At 37.7% G+C, this 18,317-nt stretch overlaps 1 protein-coding gene across 5 annotated transcripts in view; it reads right to left on the bottom strand.

Moving 5' to 3' along the window:
* Positions 1 to 18,317, bottom strand: part of LOC106887512 (cadherin-12) — a 564,874-nt gene that overhangs the window by 145,728 nt on the left and 400,829 nt on the right. For all 5 annotated transcript variants that reach the window (XM_014941084.1, XM_014941088.1, XM_014941086.1 and 2 more), the window contains one exon: positions 4,594 to 5,009. In XM_014941084.1, coding sequence (XP_014796570.1) covers positions 4,594 to 4,824 — 231 coding nt within the window. In that variant the 5' untranslated portion in view covers positions 4,825 to 5,009. The remainder of the gene's footprint in view (positions 1 to 4,593; positions 5,010 to 18,317) is intronic.

Raw genomic sequence — 18,317 nt, forward strand, 5'->3', positions numbered from 1 at the left:
GTATTGTTACTTCAGTTGTGGGCACAGAATCTGATAAGCTAGGAAAAACCATTATGACAGCTTTAAATGAAATATTATTATAACCCTCTTAGCAGAAATCCAGTAGAGATACAATTAAAAAAAAAATTAGATGAATCAGGGTACAGTTATGAACGGAGATTTAAGCTTTTTTTTTTCTTCAAAGGACAGCAGCTTTCAAATTCACTGCATGTATTTATTTTCCTTTAATTTTTTTTTTTCTTTCAAGCTAACTCAGTGCTTGTGAATAACACCAAAACGATAGCTACCGCACTGTAAATTTGTTTTTCTGAGAACAGGTTCTGCACAAGCACTGCAAAATTTCCTTTACAGACTGCCTTGTCATCCAGACACTCACCCAAGAGGGAAAATAACTGTAAAATCTGAGTGGGCATTCAGAAAGAGGTGTTGATTTAAGCTTGATGGAAGGTGGTCAACATTAATTTCATTATATGAAAATCTATCCACAATAACATGCATAAATAAGTTCTATGCTCATATTTCAGATGAAGAGGATAAATTATTAGGTTTCAGAAAAGGACTCTCTTCTGGTCACAGATATAGAGCTCTGCTTCCTCAATCAGCACTGCTTCTACCTTGATATATGGTGATATGTCTGAAGATGATGAGGCTTTCTCAGGACTGAGTCAGATGAAAAATACCATATTGTTATGTGCACCTTGTAGTGCCACAGGCCAGTTGGGACTAATACATTTTTCAGCTGGTGGGGATCATAACAACAGCAAAAAAATCGGTAGTAGTTTGTACGTGAGCATGTATAATGTAATGCAGGTTTAAAGAACAAAATGTTGCAAAACATATAGGCTATTCATTAGCAAGATAATGCCTGGCAAGCTGAGAGTATTTAGGAGCTGCACGCTGGAAAACAGAAGAAAAATGGCCATAATATTGAAGAGGACTTTGCAATCTTTTCCTGTGCACCCACTCTGTGGTCAATACAAGTAGCCATATGTGTACAAGATCAGATGTTACGCTTTTACACACTAGGAATGCAAAGGCACATATATAAACAGAAGCCTGTTACACATATAAACAACTAAAACATTTTTGTTGTTATTATCTTGATAATGATGAACCTCATCTATTTTGTTCTCTTGAACTTTCATTTTATTATGCTGCCTCTGTATGTCACTAGTGAAACAGAAAAAGTTTTATAATGTTCTGGTGGGGTTGCACTCCCTTGAGCTACCCTTGGATAAAGGCAATTAAAACTGCTACCTTGTTAGTGGTTATAAACTTGTTGGGACATGGACTTACTCGAGGATCTGATACTCTGATGACTTCTATCACCATTCAGTGACAAATGAGCTTTGGCACAAAAAAAAGAATCAAGAACTTTTGCATCTTAATCCACACGTGCTCTTTTGCATGGCCTTCTGCAGCTTCGCAGCACCAGGAAAACGCTCAAAGCACAGCAATGTACCTGAGCAACCCCTGTTTTGCAGCAAGTCTTCCAGCATCCCTTCAATTTTCACGCATCACATGGCAACACTGCATTCCAATTTAGCTTTTTAGCCTGGGTCTGCTGACATGGATCTCTACTGAAGAGAGCTATCTTTTCTTTGGTGATCTGATTGATTTTTACAGCTTTTCCATATTACACAAGCAGAGGATTTCCAAACTTCGATTTCATATTCAGCTTGAATAGCTTTTAATGTGTCAACATGAAGCACTATTTCAAGATCTCTAACTGTGAACCAGACTAATCCCCATCAGTTTCTACACTATATTTTGATTTGTAACCTGACACTTCTTGAGATACTCTTCTAAAAACAGACATAAAAGGAATTAAGTGTGTTGGCCGATAGCAGCTGACATTATTGCTGTAAATCTGTGTTCTCTTACAGGTGGCTTCCAAAATTACCTAGTCGCCCTTAATTGTTTAGTGAAATTGTCAGCTGATTTAATAGACACATTAAACTGTAATTTATAAATTACTTTGACATTATTAGTGCCGCAGTTCTATAATAGGTAATATAAACGCCAATGCTCATGTCACTATATTGTGTCTGATGGCTGGAGGGAAAAGATAAAAACCCTGTGACTCCAGGTCACATGAAATATCCTGCATTTTATCATATACCTAATATCACTTTAAAATAATTGCACAGTAGTACTGTTAAAATAATTACTTTGAAGATATGCTTCAGATATAGAATATCTGCTTTCGTAATAAAGCTGAATTATGGTAAATATAAACCAAATTTATTTTTGTCATCAATCAAGAACTTGATTGCATTTCATACCTTAAAAATTTTCTGTGATTTAAAAAAAAATAAATAAGATCTAAAGGTATTGATTAGCCACTGTTGAGTGTATTTCAATATCTTGTCAATGGTTTGAATTTATATTAAGCATGGCTTTCATTAGGTTGATTTAAAAGCCCAATTTCTCTAAAGAACTTCTCCCATTCAGTGCACTACCTTCTCTGAGAGCTTAGTGGAAAATAAGGGGAAAACTGTAACTTCTCCATCTTGTTTTTTGGTTGTTGGTTTTTTTTTTCATTTTTTGTTTGTTTGTGGTTGTTTTTTTTAAAAAGAGATTAGGCAAAGAAGACATGCAAAAACCTGCAAGTTCTTTTTTCAGGTATATTGAAGAAAATAATTCATATAGAGAAAATAAGTTATAATAAACATCAAAAGGATGCTTAAGAGGTAATAACCATTGTTGAAAATAGTTATAATCTGAAATGAATTGCATTATTCTGGAAGGATTTTTTTTTTTTAATTAATGTTACTGATGTACTTACTAAAAATCCTAATTTATTTTGTGTTTCACCAGCAAGAACCTTCCATATTTTATTTTATTTATTGGGTAACAGTGGTATGTGTTATCCTGCCAAGAAATATCAATATTGCATGTGCCACTCTGCAATTAGATCTTTCCTCGTATTTGAAAAGTGTCTTTTCAGCAACTTGTAACAGTTCAAAAAAGTCTTAAGAGTTAAAATCATGCCAGATAAATCTGTGATGTGATACGTTACTCTTAATGAAAATATTCCATTAGTTCTTAAGTTGCTTATAAGCTCAAATTCAAATCTATTGATAATAGTCAATTTTGTGCAAAATTAATGTTATTTTGGCAGTTTAGAACTGACCCCAATGACTACTCAGACTATCTTTCATAAAGGAGTAAAGACTAATGAACTACAGTGGTTTAGCAATAACATCTCTGTCTTCTGAGGTAAAAAAGCAAAGCACAACAATCTCACTGCCCGTGCTACAGCATCGAATGTGATTAGAGTCCTCATTTGCATCTTTAGTGAGTGGCCAGAACAAAAATATGTTAGAGAAAGTGTAATTTGTATCAACCAGAAGTCACAAAGATGTAACTTTTCATTGTGTTTTCCTCCTCTCTTCAGGCTGTAAACCAAACTTATTATATTATTTTGTGGTATAAACATACTGCTTGGTAAATTGTTTTGACTAATATGTTTTACTGCTTAACACTAATGCCTACACATGTAATATCCAAGTACATTTTTGGCTGGTTTGTCAAACCATCTAGTGAACCCCGTGTAGACTTTTTGTCTTTTATACATCCTCAGAATAGTTTTCTGGAAGGGTAGGAGGGAAAACTAATTTTCTCTGAAACGTATTTATATTTAGAAAAAAAAAAAACAAACACATGCCCAGGTTTTACACTGAAAAAATGATGCCTCATTTTTATGGTAGGTGAATTTGAACCTCACTATCAAGGGAAGTGGCATTTGGGAAGCCAGGAAAGGAATTCTTGACCTCTTATTTTCACTGAGTAAGGGCCTTTAGTTAAACAGAATAGCATGCAATACTGTGCTACTATTTTTTTCAGGTCTTGTTTTCAGCTTTCATTTCTGAAAACTCTATTATCTGAATTCACTCCCCACGCCCCTCGAACGGTTGGCTATCAAATTACTTACGCCCTATTACAGAAACAGTGCTCACATAATGAGAGAGAGAATTGCATAAATTCTCTGCATGTATGAATGTGCATGTCTGCACACAGAATACAGAAACTATAATGCAAGAGTCTGAATTATGAAGCAATAAAATGTATTAGGAATACTTGAAAACAATCTGAACAATCAGAAATAAAAGCAAATGATACCGAGGCATAAGATAACAGAGCAAAAAGCAAGTATCTTCATTAGCTGAAAACTGACTTGGAATAACCGTACTGATCACAGAAACAACTCTGCAGTCTGGGCTGAAGATTTCTGTTTTAAATCTTTTCTGCTATCAGTCTGACATTTGTTGCTAAAAATCAAGTATGCTATTACAGTAGATCAACTAAAGTTAGTCGTGCACCACAAAGATATTTCAGAACACCCATTCTTTTGTTTAATTCCAGAACCAAGGACAAGGAAATAAGACAAATGTACGAAGACATAAAATAAATGTAATAAACCTGTGCGCTAAAAATAATAACGTTTGTGGAGGCTGAATGGTGAAGGGGATGAACAGAGGGACCTACTGTCGGTTGAAGAAGATTTGCCACAGCAGAAACAGGTACACATCTATAGCACATTTTACTATTTGTGTCACTTCAATTTTTAAAGAAAGAGTAAAAAATTACCTTTCCCACATACTGAGGTTCGGAGCCCATGTATTCCTCCAGCACAAAAAATTGATTCCACACCCAGCCTCGTTTGACTCGCTGGGCAGATGACCTCCTCCCTGGCACCGGGGCAACATTTTCTCTTGGCTCTGCTTCTACAGTTTCTTGTGGTTGTGGATGCAGTGGCGTTAGGAGACCTCCATCAAACAGGACCCAGAGAAGCAGGGATAAGCAGTTCCTTGTAAGCATTGGCAATGGCTTCCCCACAGCAAGTAATAAAAACTCCAGCACTTAATGCAGAGCAGAGGAATCCAGGTTTGAGGTGTCTGTGGCCTCCACCACTTAGCTTCTGATTTTATTGCGGAAATGCTAATGCAGGCATTAATCCTTCTGATGACAAGGCTTTTGCCGCATTAAATTCCATCTAAAGGGACCTATAAAAGAGATTTACATGGCAACATCAAATTACATAAAATTACATTGAAGCGTTCATCAAAATTCTCACACCTAGTTAGTTTCTAGAGACAGAGAAAAAGATTAGGAATCACGGTTTTAAAAGTGATTGCTATTTTGATTGTAGGACTGAGCTGCTCTAGAACATTGTACAGTTATTACAGAAATAGCTCATTCTTGCTCTGTTTAGCATTACCGTTGCGTCTGTCTGAGGACAGGCCCCTAGCCTTTGCTTATGACCCAGTTATCAGACAAAACTGTTATGCATCAGTGATGTCAAAAACATTTACTCTGGATTTACATAGAAAATACTGGGGAAGAGGGAATCCACCTCTTCCATCGTACTGCCCAGAGCAGGAATGCTTTGCTTGTTGTCTCTGCAAGAAAAGTGTCCCGGAAGCATCCCTTTCCATCTGTGGGTGGACCTGGACAAAGTTTATACTGAACTTTGGACTCTGGAGGATAGATATGTATGAATTCCATGGGAATTAAAAAAAAATGGGAAATAGTGCCCATACAGCTGAATACCACAAAGCTGCCAACACACAATATGAAGTCAATGACTGACATTCTCTTCTCATGACAAGCCTTATATCAAAATGACAGCTGTGTTGTTCTTCAGGACTACTGTAAAGTATATTAAAAAATGCAGTCCTGATAAATGGAGAAAATGATAGAACTGCAGTCAGCGGAGAAAATGAAACAACACAGAAGCCAGCAAGATAAGACAGTGATACTCATTTATACTGACAAATGCCAGGTACACAGATTAAAAATAAATCAGTGCTAACTAACTACAGGGCTGAGACAGAACTATCACATCAAGGTGACAATTAAAACTGCGCTGATCCTTGTAGCAGCCAAATGCTATCAGCAAAGAAGGGAAAAAAAAAAACCCACAAAAAAACCCAACAACCCAACATCTAAAGGAATTTTTATGCTCTCGCATTGCTCTGTTTCTACCAGCAAAGACCATTTGAACAGAAAGACAGATAGGAAAATATACTGTGTATTCTAGCTGCAGTATAATTAACAAAGGTGCTTTCTTTTTGTCTGTATGAAATATCCTGATTCATTGCCTGCATTTAATAAAATGACAGTGCTAAAGGATGTAAACATTTCAATATTAGGGATGTAAATATTTAAATATTATGGAGTATGAAACAAGTTCAACAAAATACAGCTCTAACTGTCATTTGCAACTTTGCGCCAAATTCAGCAGCAATAAAAACTGGTGAAACTGAGCACTCACACCATCTAAAAATACTGTGACCCAGGCCCCAGTAAAGACACCCTGAAGACTGCTAAGTCTACGGAATCCATGCTGAAACAACTGGATCTATTCTAGAATTTAGAATTAGACAATAAACAGTAACACAACATCTACATTCATTTTCAGGTGGGCAGCAGTAAGTACTGAGGCAACATGAAGATTTTAGTGTTGGTTTTTTCCCCACTCTTCTAAGCTATTGATCTTCCTTTTAGGAGAAAGAATGGCTGAATGGCTTTCTTGAAGCCATCCTTGCTGACGCTGGCACCGACGTGGGTGTTAAAACTGAACCTTCACACTTTCATAAGACTGAGGACATCTGTTTAACTAATACACTTTTCCTTCCATGGCTCTTCTTCACTAGGGGCAGATGACTGGCAGGCTGCACGTTGCACTAACTTGAATAGAAGGGGATCGAAGTTGTTTTCTGACAACTAACATTTCCATAAGCCACAGTTCTATGCTAACAAATTTTAAATCCCACCGTGGCTTGAAGAATTAAGAATAAATTAATAATCTTGTCTCATTAAGATTTACAACCTATGAATGAAGTGCCAGCCTACTCTATGGTCTGCTGGTTGTCAGGTACAAGAAATACCGCTTATAGGATTTAAGATGGATGCATTTTACATTTTAAAAACAAAAATGCAATTTATATTGCTATGGAATTCACCACTTTGTTACGGCCATATTCTGCCATTGATTTTTGAGCCGAAGTTTCTACCAAATCAATAAAGAGTTCTGCTTAAAAATCAATGACGCAATATGGACCTCAGAAAAGAAGAAACAGTGAAATACCTAACCATATATATTTTTCATTTTCAAACACTGCCAAAGGTTATATTTTCCTTATGAATAATAATATTACTATCCATAAAAATAAATAACGTAGAAATTCTTATTTGTTAGGTACATGCTTGAAGTACCTAAGTAGAAAAGATTTATAATTGGGAACCTGGAAAACCTAACAAGTTTTGAAGAAGAAAAAAACCCACCCTACAACAATAAATGCGCTTCGTGTTCTAAATTGAGGGCAAGATTTTCTGTTCTGATTAGAAAGGTTATGTTTTAGGTCTTAATATAAAAGAAAGCAAAAAATATGGCGAAAAGTTGTCTAGTGCAAGTGAGTGTTTGACTTCCACCTTCAGAAAGGATTAAAAATTAAGTAAGAAGTTCTATCTACTCACAATTCTTTTTAAAAATAAAAAGTTTTTCTAAGTGGTGCTCAAGACAATTCAATTTCAATCTAGAGCAAAATTTTCTTGAGTATATTGGGTGCAAACTTCCCGCTTGCATTATCATTTGTATTCTGTGGACTTTAAGACAGAACCCTACCCACTGGAGAACTGTACTCAATATTTATATATTTGGTGCGTATTTCTGTTAGCAGCTTTTTTATTTAAGAGTTCACATGACTTCTTGTGATTCTCTCTTCAGTGCACTCAATGGTATATAACATCAGGTTCAGACTGTATTCATTCATAATTCAGTTCCAAGACTTCCAAACTCCTTTGCCTCTCTTGATCCAGGCTTGCAGGCTGCATGCCTAGCTTGTATGGCAAAATCACAGCAACCACGAAATACAGAAAGAAAAAAAACAAAACCCAAACAAAACCCAAAGAACTGAAAATATCCTCTTGAACTGCCCAGCAATAGACGGAAGCTGGAAATAAATAAATAAATAAATAAATAAATCAGAAAAAAGTGGTGGGATAGTCTGCACTGCTTCACAAACCCCCAAATCGGGCCGTATTCAATGTAACTGCTCTAGCACTGCTCTTTGCTGAGGAAGCTCTGTACATTACAGCTCTCCCAGCAGAGTTCTGCCTCCGGCCATGTCTGTCAGTCAGGGAGCTTTTAAAATGTTATACAGCACCAAAAGTAATGCAAAGAGATTGAAGGACTTGAGTGAAAGGAGAACAATTCCCCCTTGGCCGGAAGGTTAGTAACTAAGTGCAAAACGCAGAGCACTTTAACCCCTTCTGTGTCGGTCTCCTGTACTGCCTTCCAGAACGCGCGCTGCAGTCAGGAAAGAGTAACGCCAGCACCTACAGCTTCACACATCCATGAGGATCAGAGAAAAATGGGTGGCTAACAGGTGTTGCAGTACAGGGTTGCAGCACATTTGCTCCTATCAGCTGCAAAAGAGTTTACCATGGAGAATTTGGGTTTCTAATTTAAAACTCAGCCAATAATTGAGAATCCAGTGCTTCAGCGCTCAAGAGAACCACTCTAGCTTGCTGCTATGTAAACCTTGAGCAGTAGGAAACTGAGGTAGAGGGTCTCTCCCTGCCACCTCTTCTTTCCCTCTTCATTGCTGTCTTTGGAGGAAGCCTGGTGGAAGTGGTCTGATAAAATATATTTAATAACACAGCTGGAACTTGTACAGCAATTCAAATGCTAAGACCGGTATTTCTTTTAGTCTGTGTTTATTGATTTGCATTTGCTACCTGTATTTCTCCAAGGCTTTCCACATGGGCCCCCACAGCATCCTGTTAGAGAAACTGATGAATTTCAGTCTAGACAAGTTTTTTGTGCGATGGATGGGGAACTGGCTGATGGCTGCACCAAGAAGGTGGTTGTAAATAGCTCTTTTTCAAACCGGTACCCTGTCACAAGTGGGGTCCCCCAGGGATCAATATTAGGCCCAGTGCTGTTTAGTATCTTCATAAGTGATCTGGATGGATGATGAGATCAAGTGCACCCTGATGAAGTTTGCTGAACTGGACTGTTTGGAAGGGAGAGCCACCCTGCAGGAAGAGCTGGACAGGCTGGAAGAGCAGGCTAACAAGAACCTTATGAAGTTCAAGAAGAACAAGTGTAAGGTCTCGCACCTGGGAAAACATAATTTGTGAGTGCAGTGCAGGCTGGGATCTGCCTGGATAGGGTGCAGCTCTGTGGAAAGAGACCTGGGGTTCCTGGAGAACAACAAGCTCAATATGAGTGAACAGTGTGCTGCTGCAGCAAAGAAAGCCAACAGGATGCTGGGCTGCATCAACAAGGGCATCACCAGCAGAGATAAAGAAGTCATTATCCCACTCTACTCAATCAGACCACACCTGGAATACTGTGTTCAGTTTTGGTTCCCTCTATACAAGGAAGAAGAGGACAGGCTAGAGAGGGTTCCAGAGAAAGGCCACAAAGATAATCAAAGGACTGGGAAGCCTGCAGTATGAGGCAAGGCTGAGAGAACTTGGTTTGTTCAGCCTTGAGAAAAGAAGGCTTGAAGGAGACCTTATCATCATGTTCCAGTATTTAAAGGGTGGCTACAAAGAAGATGGAGACTCTCTTTTTACAAGGAGACATGTGGAAAAGATGAGGGAGGGGTAATGGGTACAAGTTAATCCTGGAGAAATTCTGACTAGACACAGGAGGAGAATTTTTCACAATGAGAACAAATGGCCATTGGAATAATCTCCCCAGGGAAATGGTGGATTCCCCAACACTAGACACTTTTAAGATTCATCTGACAGGATGCTGGGACATCTTGTCTAAACCATGCTTTTGCTAAGAAAGATTGGACCAGATGATCCTCAAGGTCCCTTCCAACCTGGTGTTCTATGATTATATGACTCTACAATTCTGTGATTCATTTGCTTTTAAAGCTATGTGTTAGTCTTCCTGCCAGGATGTCTTAAACTGTCCTGGTGCTTTTATGTTGTCGTATGCTCATTAGACATTTAAATCTAGCACCCTCATTTGCTTTTTCCCAGAAAACGGCTATGAGGACTAGGGAAAAAGGATTTAGAAATCAAATCAGAACATTTAGCCGTAAGGAAGGCTATATATTTCCTAAATTTTTAAAGGAAGTATTTCACCTGATGCTCATAAAGAGATATTTATCTAGTAAAAGAGTTGTACACAGACATGAACTCTCAATGCATCTCTTCCCCATACATTATGAAAGTACAGAAGGGCAGACTTTTCTTAGATCTTGTTTTTTTTCCAAGATCGTTGTTAGTAATTTCTTCAAACTATCTTATATGGATTTAAGTTATTATGTATGACTTAATTAACCATTAAAGAGAGCTACAGAGGGAGAGCTTGTATGAACTTACCCCCACATATGCTTTGATACACTGAAATTACATTTATACATTTCCCCAGTTTGAAAAATGAAGTGACCCAGCAGCAAGCATGGAAAATCTGTTAAAACATGCTAATTGAGAAATCTTGATCCTATTTACCGTGTCCCCAAAATTGCAGGCTTAGAAACTCATGAAATGCAAATGATGAATTAAATACCACTACTAAGATTATTTATTGAGAATAACAAAATACAGTATAAATGGTGCTCGTGCAGGAATTTTGATACTGACTTGGATTATGCTGCCATTAATCTAAACAGCCTGAGCAAAGGAATGTTTTCAGAATAGCAAAACTGATGCATGCCATTACTGCTGCAATAACCCTTAATCAAAGAAAGCCACGGCACCGCAGACACATATCACTCACCAAACCTGTCTAAGTTTATCCCTTCTAGAGAGGACAGCCATACCTCGTCTGCAGGCACTAGGATGCACATAAGGCCTGATTGAGAGAAGTTGTGGAAAGGAAACTCTAAATGATCTTTGACTTTGTCATGGTTCAATCCCACCAGGCAGCTCAGCCCCACCAGCTGCTCGCTCACTCCCTCCCTCTGCAGTGGAATGGGGAAGAGGATCACAACGGTAAAAGTGAGAGAACACATCGGTTGAGATAAAGACAGTTTAACAGGAAAAGCAAAAGCTGCATGTGCAAGCAAAGCAAGATAAGAAGTTCATTCACTACTCCCCATGGGCAGGCAGGTGTTCAGCCATCCCCAGGAAAGCAGGGCTCCATCATGCCCAACAGTTACTTGGGAAGACAAATACCATAACTCTAAAGGTTCCCCATTTCCTCATTCTCCCTCCCCCCACTTCTATTGCTGAGCACAATGTCTTATGGTACGTGATATACCTTTGGTTGGTCGGGGTCAGCTGTCCTGGCTGTGTCCCCTTCCAGCTCCTTGTGCACCCCCAGCCAGCCTGCTTGTTGGTAGGGCAGGGCGAGGAGCAGAAAAGGCCTTGTCTCTGTGTAAGCACTGCTCAGCAATAACTAAAATATTCCCATGTTATCAACACTGTTTCAATCACACATCCAAAGCACAGTACCGTACAAGAAGAAAATTAACTCTATCCCAGCCAAAACCAGCGCAGATACGTATGAAGTATCTACTTGGATCTACTTGGCTGCAGATGCACTACTGTCACACGGAGACAAGGAAGAAACACTAAAACTCCACAAAGCACTCAAACCCATCTTCAGTCCGGCAAAGCTGATAATTGCACCTCTGTGCATGGAGGCAAATTGCTTACTGACAAACTATCCATTACACGCTGATGGTGGGAACATTGCTGCAGCCACCTTAGCCATAAATCTGTCAGCACAGATAATGCTTTCACCTGTGTGAAGCAACAGCTAATGTAAAGCAACCATCTTCCTACCCAGAGAGAGGTTTGAAAAAAACTTGGCAGTACTGTAAAACTGTTGATCCATGCCAGATGGAAAGCCAGCTAAGATCTATAACTGAGGATGTACTGTAATAGCTGACCATCTAACCTTGCTTCTCTGCAATATCTTGAAATAAGAAAATACAGCAATAGAAAAAAAAAGTGTGTGCTCTAAGTAACTATTAAAATTAACTGCTAGAGCATTTGAGATGATCTATCTTGCACTTAAAGGAATAGTAAAATGATATGGAAAACCTCATTTCATCTCTCACCTTGATATATTTTCTGTCCCTGACCTTAGGCAAATTGGTTAGGCTGATATTGTCAAAGGTATTTAGTTAAAGAATTCCCACAATTGACTCTAGGTGTCCACATATCTTTGTCAGTTTACCTTTCTTGAGCTTCACAACCTATCTAGACATCCTGATAACAACAGTTATCTTTTTTTCTTCCACTTGTTTTCCGCATTGCCTTTTTTTATTTAGGGTAGAAACTACTTAGTAACATCAAAATATTAGGGGGTTAGGAGGGAAATGACAAGCGAACAGATTAGAAACCTCAGACTACCAAGGAAAGTAATTCTCAAACTTTCTGTTTTACAAGTCAGAAGAGATTCAATAGAATGATTGAGCAAGTCCCACCTCTGCACCCACAAAACTCATTTGGCAAGTGTAACATCTGGAATACATGCCAGGTAACTCTCATGGAGTGGAAAAAAAAATATCAGTGTTTCTACCTAAGAAAACATCCAACTTAACACGATCCAAAACAGTTACTCCTTTATCTTCCTTTCTGTGGGACACAACAAGCTGTTGAAACCTAGAATGGCTCTCTAGCTATATAGACTGACGCCTCATGAAGCTGAACACCTTAATCTCAGTCCCTGCTTCGGTGATTCTTTATATGAAGCTGATGATGAACAGGAGGAACAGACAACCAATAACTTAAGCCAGCCCCAAATATTCTGTAGCTTAGTGATGAGAGTACTCTGACAAAATGTGAGAAATGCAGACAGAAAATGCCCAAATTTAAGATGAATCTTGGTATTTCTGGAAGATACAGGACATCACCTGGAGGAGAACTGTACTGACTGAACTACTGGACAGCAAGCAGATCATAGCTTTTCTCCTCCAATAAGGTGGTGACTTTAGCTCTCCTTTTGTTAAATTCTATTACAAAATCCCCCCACATCCTATTATTTTATAGCAAATTTTTTTGCTTGATTAAAGTCATTAATGCTATGATTTTTGGATTTGACTGCCAAAGCCAGTCCCTCTCTCTATTCAATGGTTATTTGCAGAGTTGTACTTTCTACACTAAGTTAAGAGTTCAATTCTAATGTTGATTATGCCTATAGGTATCAGAAGTGATACTAATATGAATCTGGAATACTCTATTGAGTTTTTACTGGCATAAAACCAAAGTGAGATGAGAATGATGTACCTGATATTCTTGTATGAGTGTCCTTGTAGCACATTCATAGGAAGGTTACCACAAAGATGTATTACAGCACGAAAAACCTGTGATATACTATACCAGCACCCAGTAAACATTTTTATGAAGTGCCTAACATTGGAGAGGGGTCTAATTAGGTTTGGTATTTTTAAGCACTATAATAATAAAAGTATTATAGTTCCACAGACAGGCTTTAATAATTGGCTTTCTAGCATATAAAACATTGATTATTTAACACAATGATACATACTTCCAAAAAAAGTGTAGCTGTACAATGAAGGTTATAGAAAATGTAATGAAAAAAACTAATATAAAAATATTCTGTGTGAGTGCAAAACAATAAACCGGTTCTATATACAACTATTTATACATATTGTAACAGCTTTGTTATCATTAGCAATACTTACAGAAGATCATTTATGATTTAAATATAAGCCACTGAGCTATCATCCTCTACATGGGAAATTATCACATCTAACTTGCAAACATGAGTAAAAATAGCAGGGAGATAATTGTTAAAAAAAAAAAAAAAGACTGAAACTTTCATTATAAAAATGCAAATACATCAGTCAATGCACAAGGCTCCACAGTTCATTGAACTCTTGGGAGTTTATTCAGGTAAAATGAAATTTTCACTACAGGTTAAAAAGGAATGTTTATTTCAGTGAGTTTCAAATCCAGGCCAGTACTACTCTGTAAATATGTAACACAGCTCTACAGTTTAATTGTCAGCTAAAATTAAGAAACAAAATGCCTCAAAATAGCGCAGTTTCCTTTATTTTAGGAAGATAGATGATGAAGTAACATCATCAATTTTATTTTTATTCTGCCTTGTATCACGTTATGTTGGTCTTGTCTCAGAAAAGTACTATGTGAATCAATGCCTACTTTGTCAATGTTCTAGAATCTTTATTTTTGATAAATTGCAAACATTTTCATTTCTGGTAGGAATTTGTCAATGTCAAAGAATGGACAATCAGGAAACTATCCTTCATTCTACGGTCCTATGTTTTTTTGAATGAATACATAAGATGAGGGAAAGGAGAGAAAAAGGCAAACAAATCAAAACCTTTCAACACATATGCAATACACATAAGAGGAGAACTGACAAATCTCAGGCTGCAAATCAAACTTATTTATAATTTTTCAGTAACACAGGATACTGAAATGAATGTGAACACATTTCAATGTGCTCTGTAACATACCATTTTGTTATTCCTTAGGGTATTTCTTTTTTTCCCAACTTGTCAAGAATTTTAGCAATTACTTTGGATCACAAACGTACTTTAGTTAAGAACTCATTATTAAAAGATTTTCTGCTATTGCTCAGACTCTGATTACAATAAATTTGATGCAATGCATTGTGTTAGAAGGACTACATAAATATACTAAATTACATAACTCAAGGATAGATATTCTAAAATGAGTCCATGTAGGCATTTGTTTGTGCATTGTGTATATAATGGCACAATTATTGCTTAATACAAACTTGGTGTATAAGCTTAAACAGTTAAAACTAAAAAAAAAATGGGTCCCCGGTTGCCAATTATTGTGATTTGGATAAAATATATTTAAATGTCTCTGTTGCCTTCACCATAGTATTAAGAAGTATTTAATCTTTACTATTCCTTTATAAAACAGATTATGAAAATCCATTGCTTGACTCGTACTTTCAGCCCAACTCTTACATTTTCAGTCTTCTGAAAGGTTAATAAATTTGTGCTAACAGTAGTGAATTCTGTAATTTCAGAGGATGGTACCCTCCTCAGGAAAAAATGACAGACAGCAATTTTGCCCAACAAGTTTCAAGCCATTAATCTTGTGAATATTAACGGGTAGTGCCAGAGACAACAGGACTGAGAGATAACCCATCAATTTTCTTAACTGTGAGAACATTCAGCTCAGGTCTCTCAGTATTCTGGAATCACCTAGTTTACAATGGGCTTACTCCAAAGCTCAATAATAAATAACTCTTATGCCTAGTAATTTATCTTTTTTCACAACTTGTTTTGACTTGTTCTCACCCTATCTATTTATGCTCTGTTAGGACCGGCAGCTGCAATGACCCTATGACTCTTTTCTGATCACTGATGAAATAAATAAAAAAAAACCTTCATGGGTTTTAAAACATCAGAAGTAGTAACTCTAGGGTTTCTATTTCTGTTCTTCAAAACAGTTTTCTTTGTTTTGCCCACCATTACAGCATGGCAATATAAGGGCATCCCAGCAACTGAGGCATGCTCTAGTTAGACTGACAGCACCTATTCTAGCTGGAGTACAGTTACTTATAATTAACTTCGGCCAAAGTAATCCTAATTTGTTTTTTGTTGCTCAGAATCAGATGTGATTCATGAAAACTGACCAAATATCAGAACTGCCTGTGAATAGCTAGCCTCTCCTTAAGAAACCTTTCACTCAAGGAAAACCTTCCACTCTCATGTCAATGTGGAAGTGCTCCTTGTCTAAGTAAGTAATTAAACTCAGAGATGTTAAAAGCAACCACGAGGCATTTTGTGTACAGTCTCTAGAAAAGACAAAACAATATTCTTGCCTGACTTTCATCTTTATAAATCCCTATGTTTCTTGTATGCAACTGTTCATTTCCCAAATCAAGTCTAATGATTTGAGTAATTTTATAACAGATGCTTGCTGTGAATTTTGGCAATTAAGGCCCAACGCAGACAACAGATGAGGTGGTGCAGCAGCAAATTGAGGGCTCATTTCGGTGCCACTTACTACTGCAGCATTATCTGTCTTGTCCAGAGAAAATAATTTTCCTTTCAGATTCTTTCCTACCATTCAAAATTTAAGTTAAAAGGACAAGAAAATGATATATTAAGAGAGGCAGGTCTTGTCATCTGCATAACACTCACACCCAGCAACATAAATTATTGGAGTCTTCCTCTCAAAGACCCCTCTTTTCCCCATATGGTACACAAGTGGCCTCCACTAACTGGTGTATGTTTTCATAATTTCTGTCATACACGTGTCGGTTTTAATTTAACAAACTAAAGGCATATATTCTTTCATCTCCATTTTGTTTTTCATATATACATGCCCCACCTTCCAGCATTACAAAAATGCAGGAAATACACAACTTTAAATGGGAAATGAAAATCTCACCATTCTTTGAAAGCTTATTTACAACTTAAAAAAAAATTGGAAACGAGAATGTCCATAAAGAGTCATAAGCTATTTTCATTTAGCACTGATTTAACTTAGAATAGAAACCATCATCTTATTATGCTTTTCCTCTAACATCCTGATTTTAATTACTCTAATAGTCAGATAAATCAGTATTAATTAAAATAAAGCACAGATTTTCAAAAACAAATACACCCAATATCCTCAGTCTTCATAAAAGGCAGTGGTTTCTTTTTCTTTTGTGTTTGCAATCTAAGCAAAGTTTTTTCTCTAACTTTTGTCTGAGCTCCCTCCATGCTACAGTAAAAAATGCAACTTTATAGTGGATAGGTGGTTTATGATATATATAACCTAGTTCGAGACACGTCATGAGCAGCTTGTTTATTGCATATATTTCTTTTATTTTTTATAATAAGCATAAATTTGTCTAGTTACTGCAGTTTGCAAAACTGTGGTTTAGATAGGAAATCAATAATGCTTTTTTAAGGTTAGGCTCAGTGAAACAAAGTGCTGAAACAGTCCCTGATGAAATTGCACCTCAGCTTGAACTCACAAAGAACAGCATTATGGAGAGAGGATAATGTCATACCTGCAGTATTATAGATTGCAGCCAATCAATCAGATATATTGTAATCGCTAAAGGCAAAGTCCTATTGTACTAAAAAAATACCTTCAGCCCTCAAGGTAGAAAGATTGACACATTTAGTCTGGATCAACCTAAATCAAATACTTCCCTAAAATGAATGAATCAACCTTCCTAGAGGACACAGCCCAAAGGTCACACACATTTTGTCCAGGTAGAAATGGAGTACTATGCCAAAGACTAGGCTGGAAGGAAGGCTAATACTCTGCAATGAAAAACCACAGAGGGAGCTACTGTTTTGGTGGAAATAAAAATTTTCCCTGACATAATTTTTGCTGTGTGGTCAAGTGTGACTTGCTCTGTGGTTCTACTCATCACAGAAACGCAGAATGGTTGACTTCTCAAGGGAATTCTCAAGGAGCAGAAGGGACTTCTCAAGTCCATCTAGTACAACATCCCAGCTACATCTAGTACGTCCCAGCTACATCCCAGCTCAAGTCCATCTAGTACAACCTCTAGTACAACCAATCAGGGTCAGCTACCACAGGTTGCCCAGAACCAGTCAGGTTTTGAATTTCTCCACAGAGGGAGACTCCACAACCTCTCTGGGCAATCTATTCCAGTGGCCTGGCCATTCTGCATTTGATCCACCTCAGTGTACACTTATGCAATCAGTACTTCATCAGCTTCTCTATGAGGATGTTTGCCAAACAGCACGAAAAGCCAATTTGAAGTCAAGATAAACAACATCTTCTACTCTCCCCTCATCCACCAAGCTAGTCATCTCATTATAGAAGGCTACCGTTGGTTAAGCATGATTTCTCCTTTGTAAATCCATACTGATTACTCTCAGCCAGTTTCTTATCCTTTGTGTGTTTGGAAATGGTTTCCAGGTTTTCAGGGCTCCATTACTTTCCCAGGGATTTAGGTGAGGCTGAATGGCCTGTAGTTCACCTAATCTTCCTTCTCGCCCTTCTTGAAAATACGGGTGACATTTGCTGTCTTCAGCCCTTGGGAACCTCTCCTGATGTCATGACCTTTCATGGATAACTGAGTGGCCTTGCAATGGCATCAGCCAGCTCCCACAGCATTCACAGATGCAACCCATCAGGCCCCATGGACCTGTATGTCCAGATTGTTAAAGTGCTCCCAACCTGGTCCTCCTCCATTGAGGGTAAATCTTCCTTGCTCTGTTCATTAGCAGCTTCCTGATTTTCTGGAGTTTCAAAGCCTCCCTCACAAGCACTATGCTTTTCATGAAGGTGGCTTTTGTTGTTCACGCCAAGCCCATAGGTGAACCAAAATATTCTCATTTGTCAAATTCTCTTCTCTTCCTCATAGGAAGGGAGTCTTTGAAAGTGCCAAG

The sequence above is a fragment of the Calidris pugnax genome, unplaced genomic scaffold (assembly GCF_001431845.1).
Source record: "Calidris pugnax isolate Ruff unplaced genomic scaffold, ASM143184v1 scaffold8, whole genome shotgun sequence".
NCBI lineage: Eukaryota > Metazoa > Chordata > Aves > Charadriiformes > Scolopacidae > Calidris > Calidris pugnax.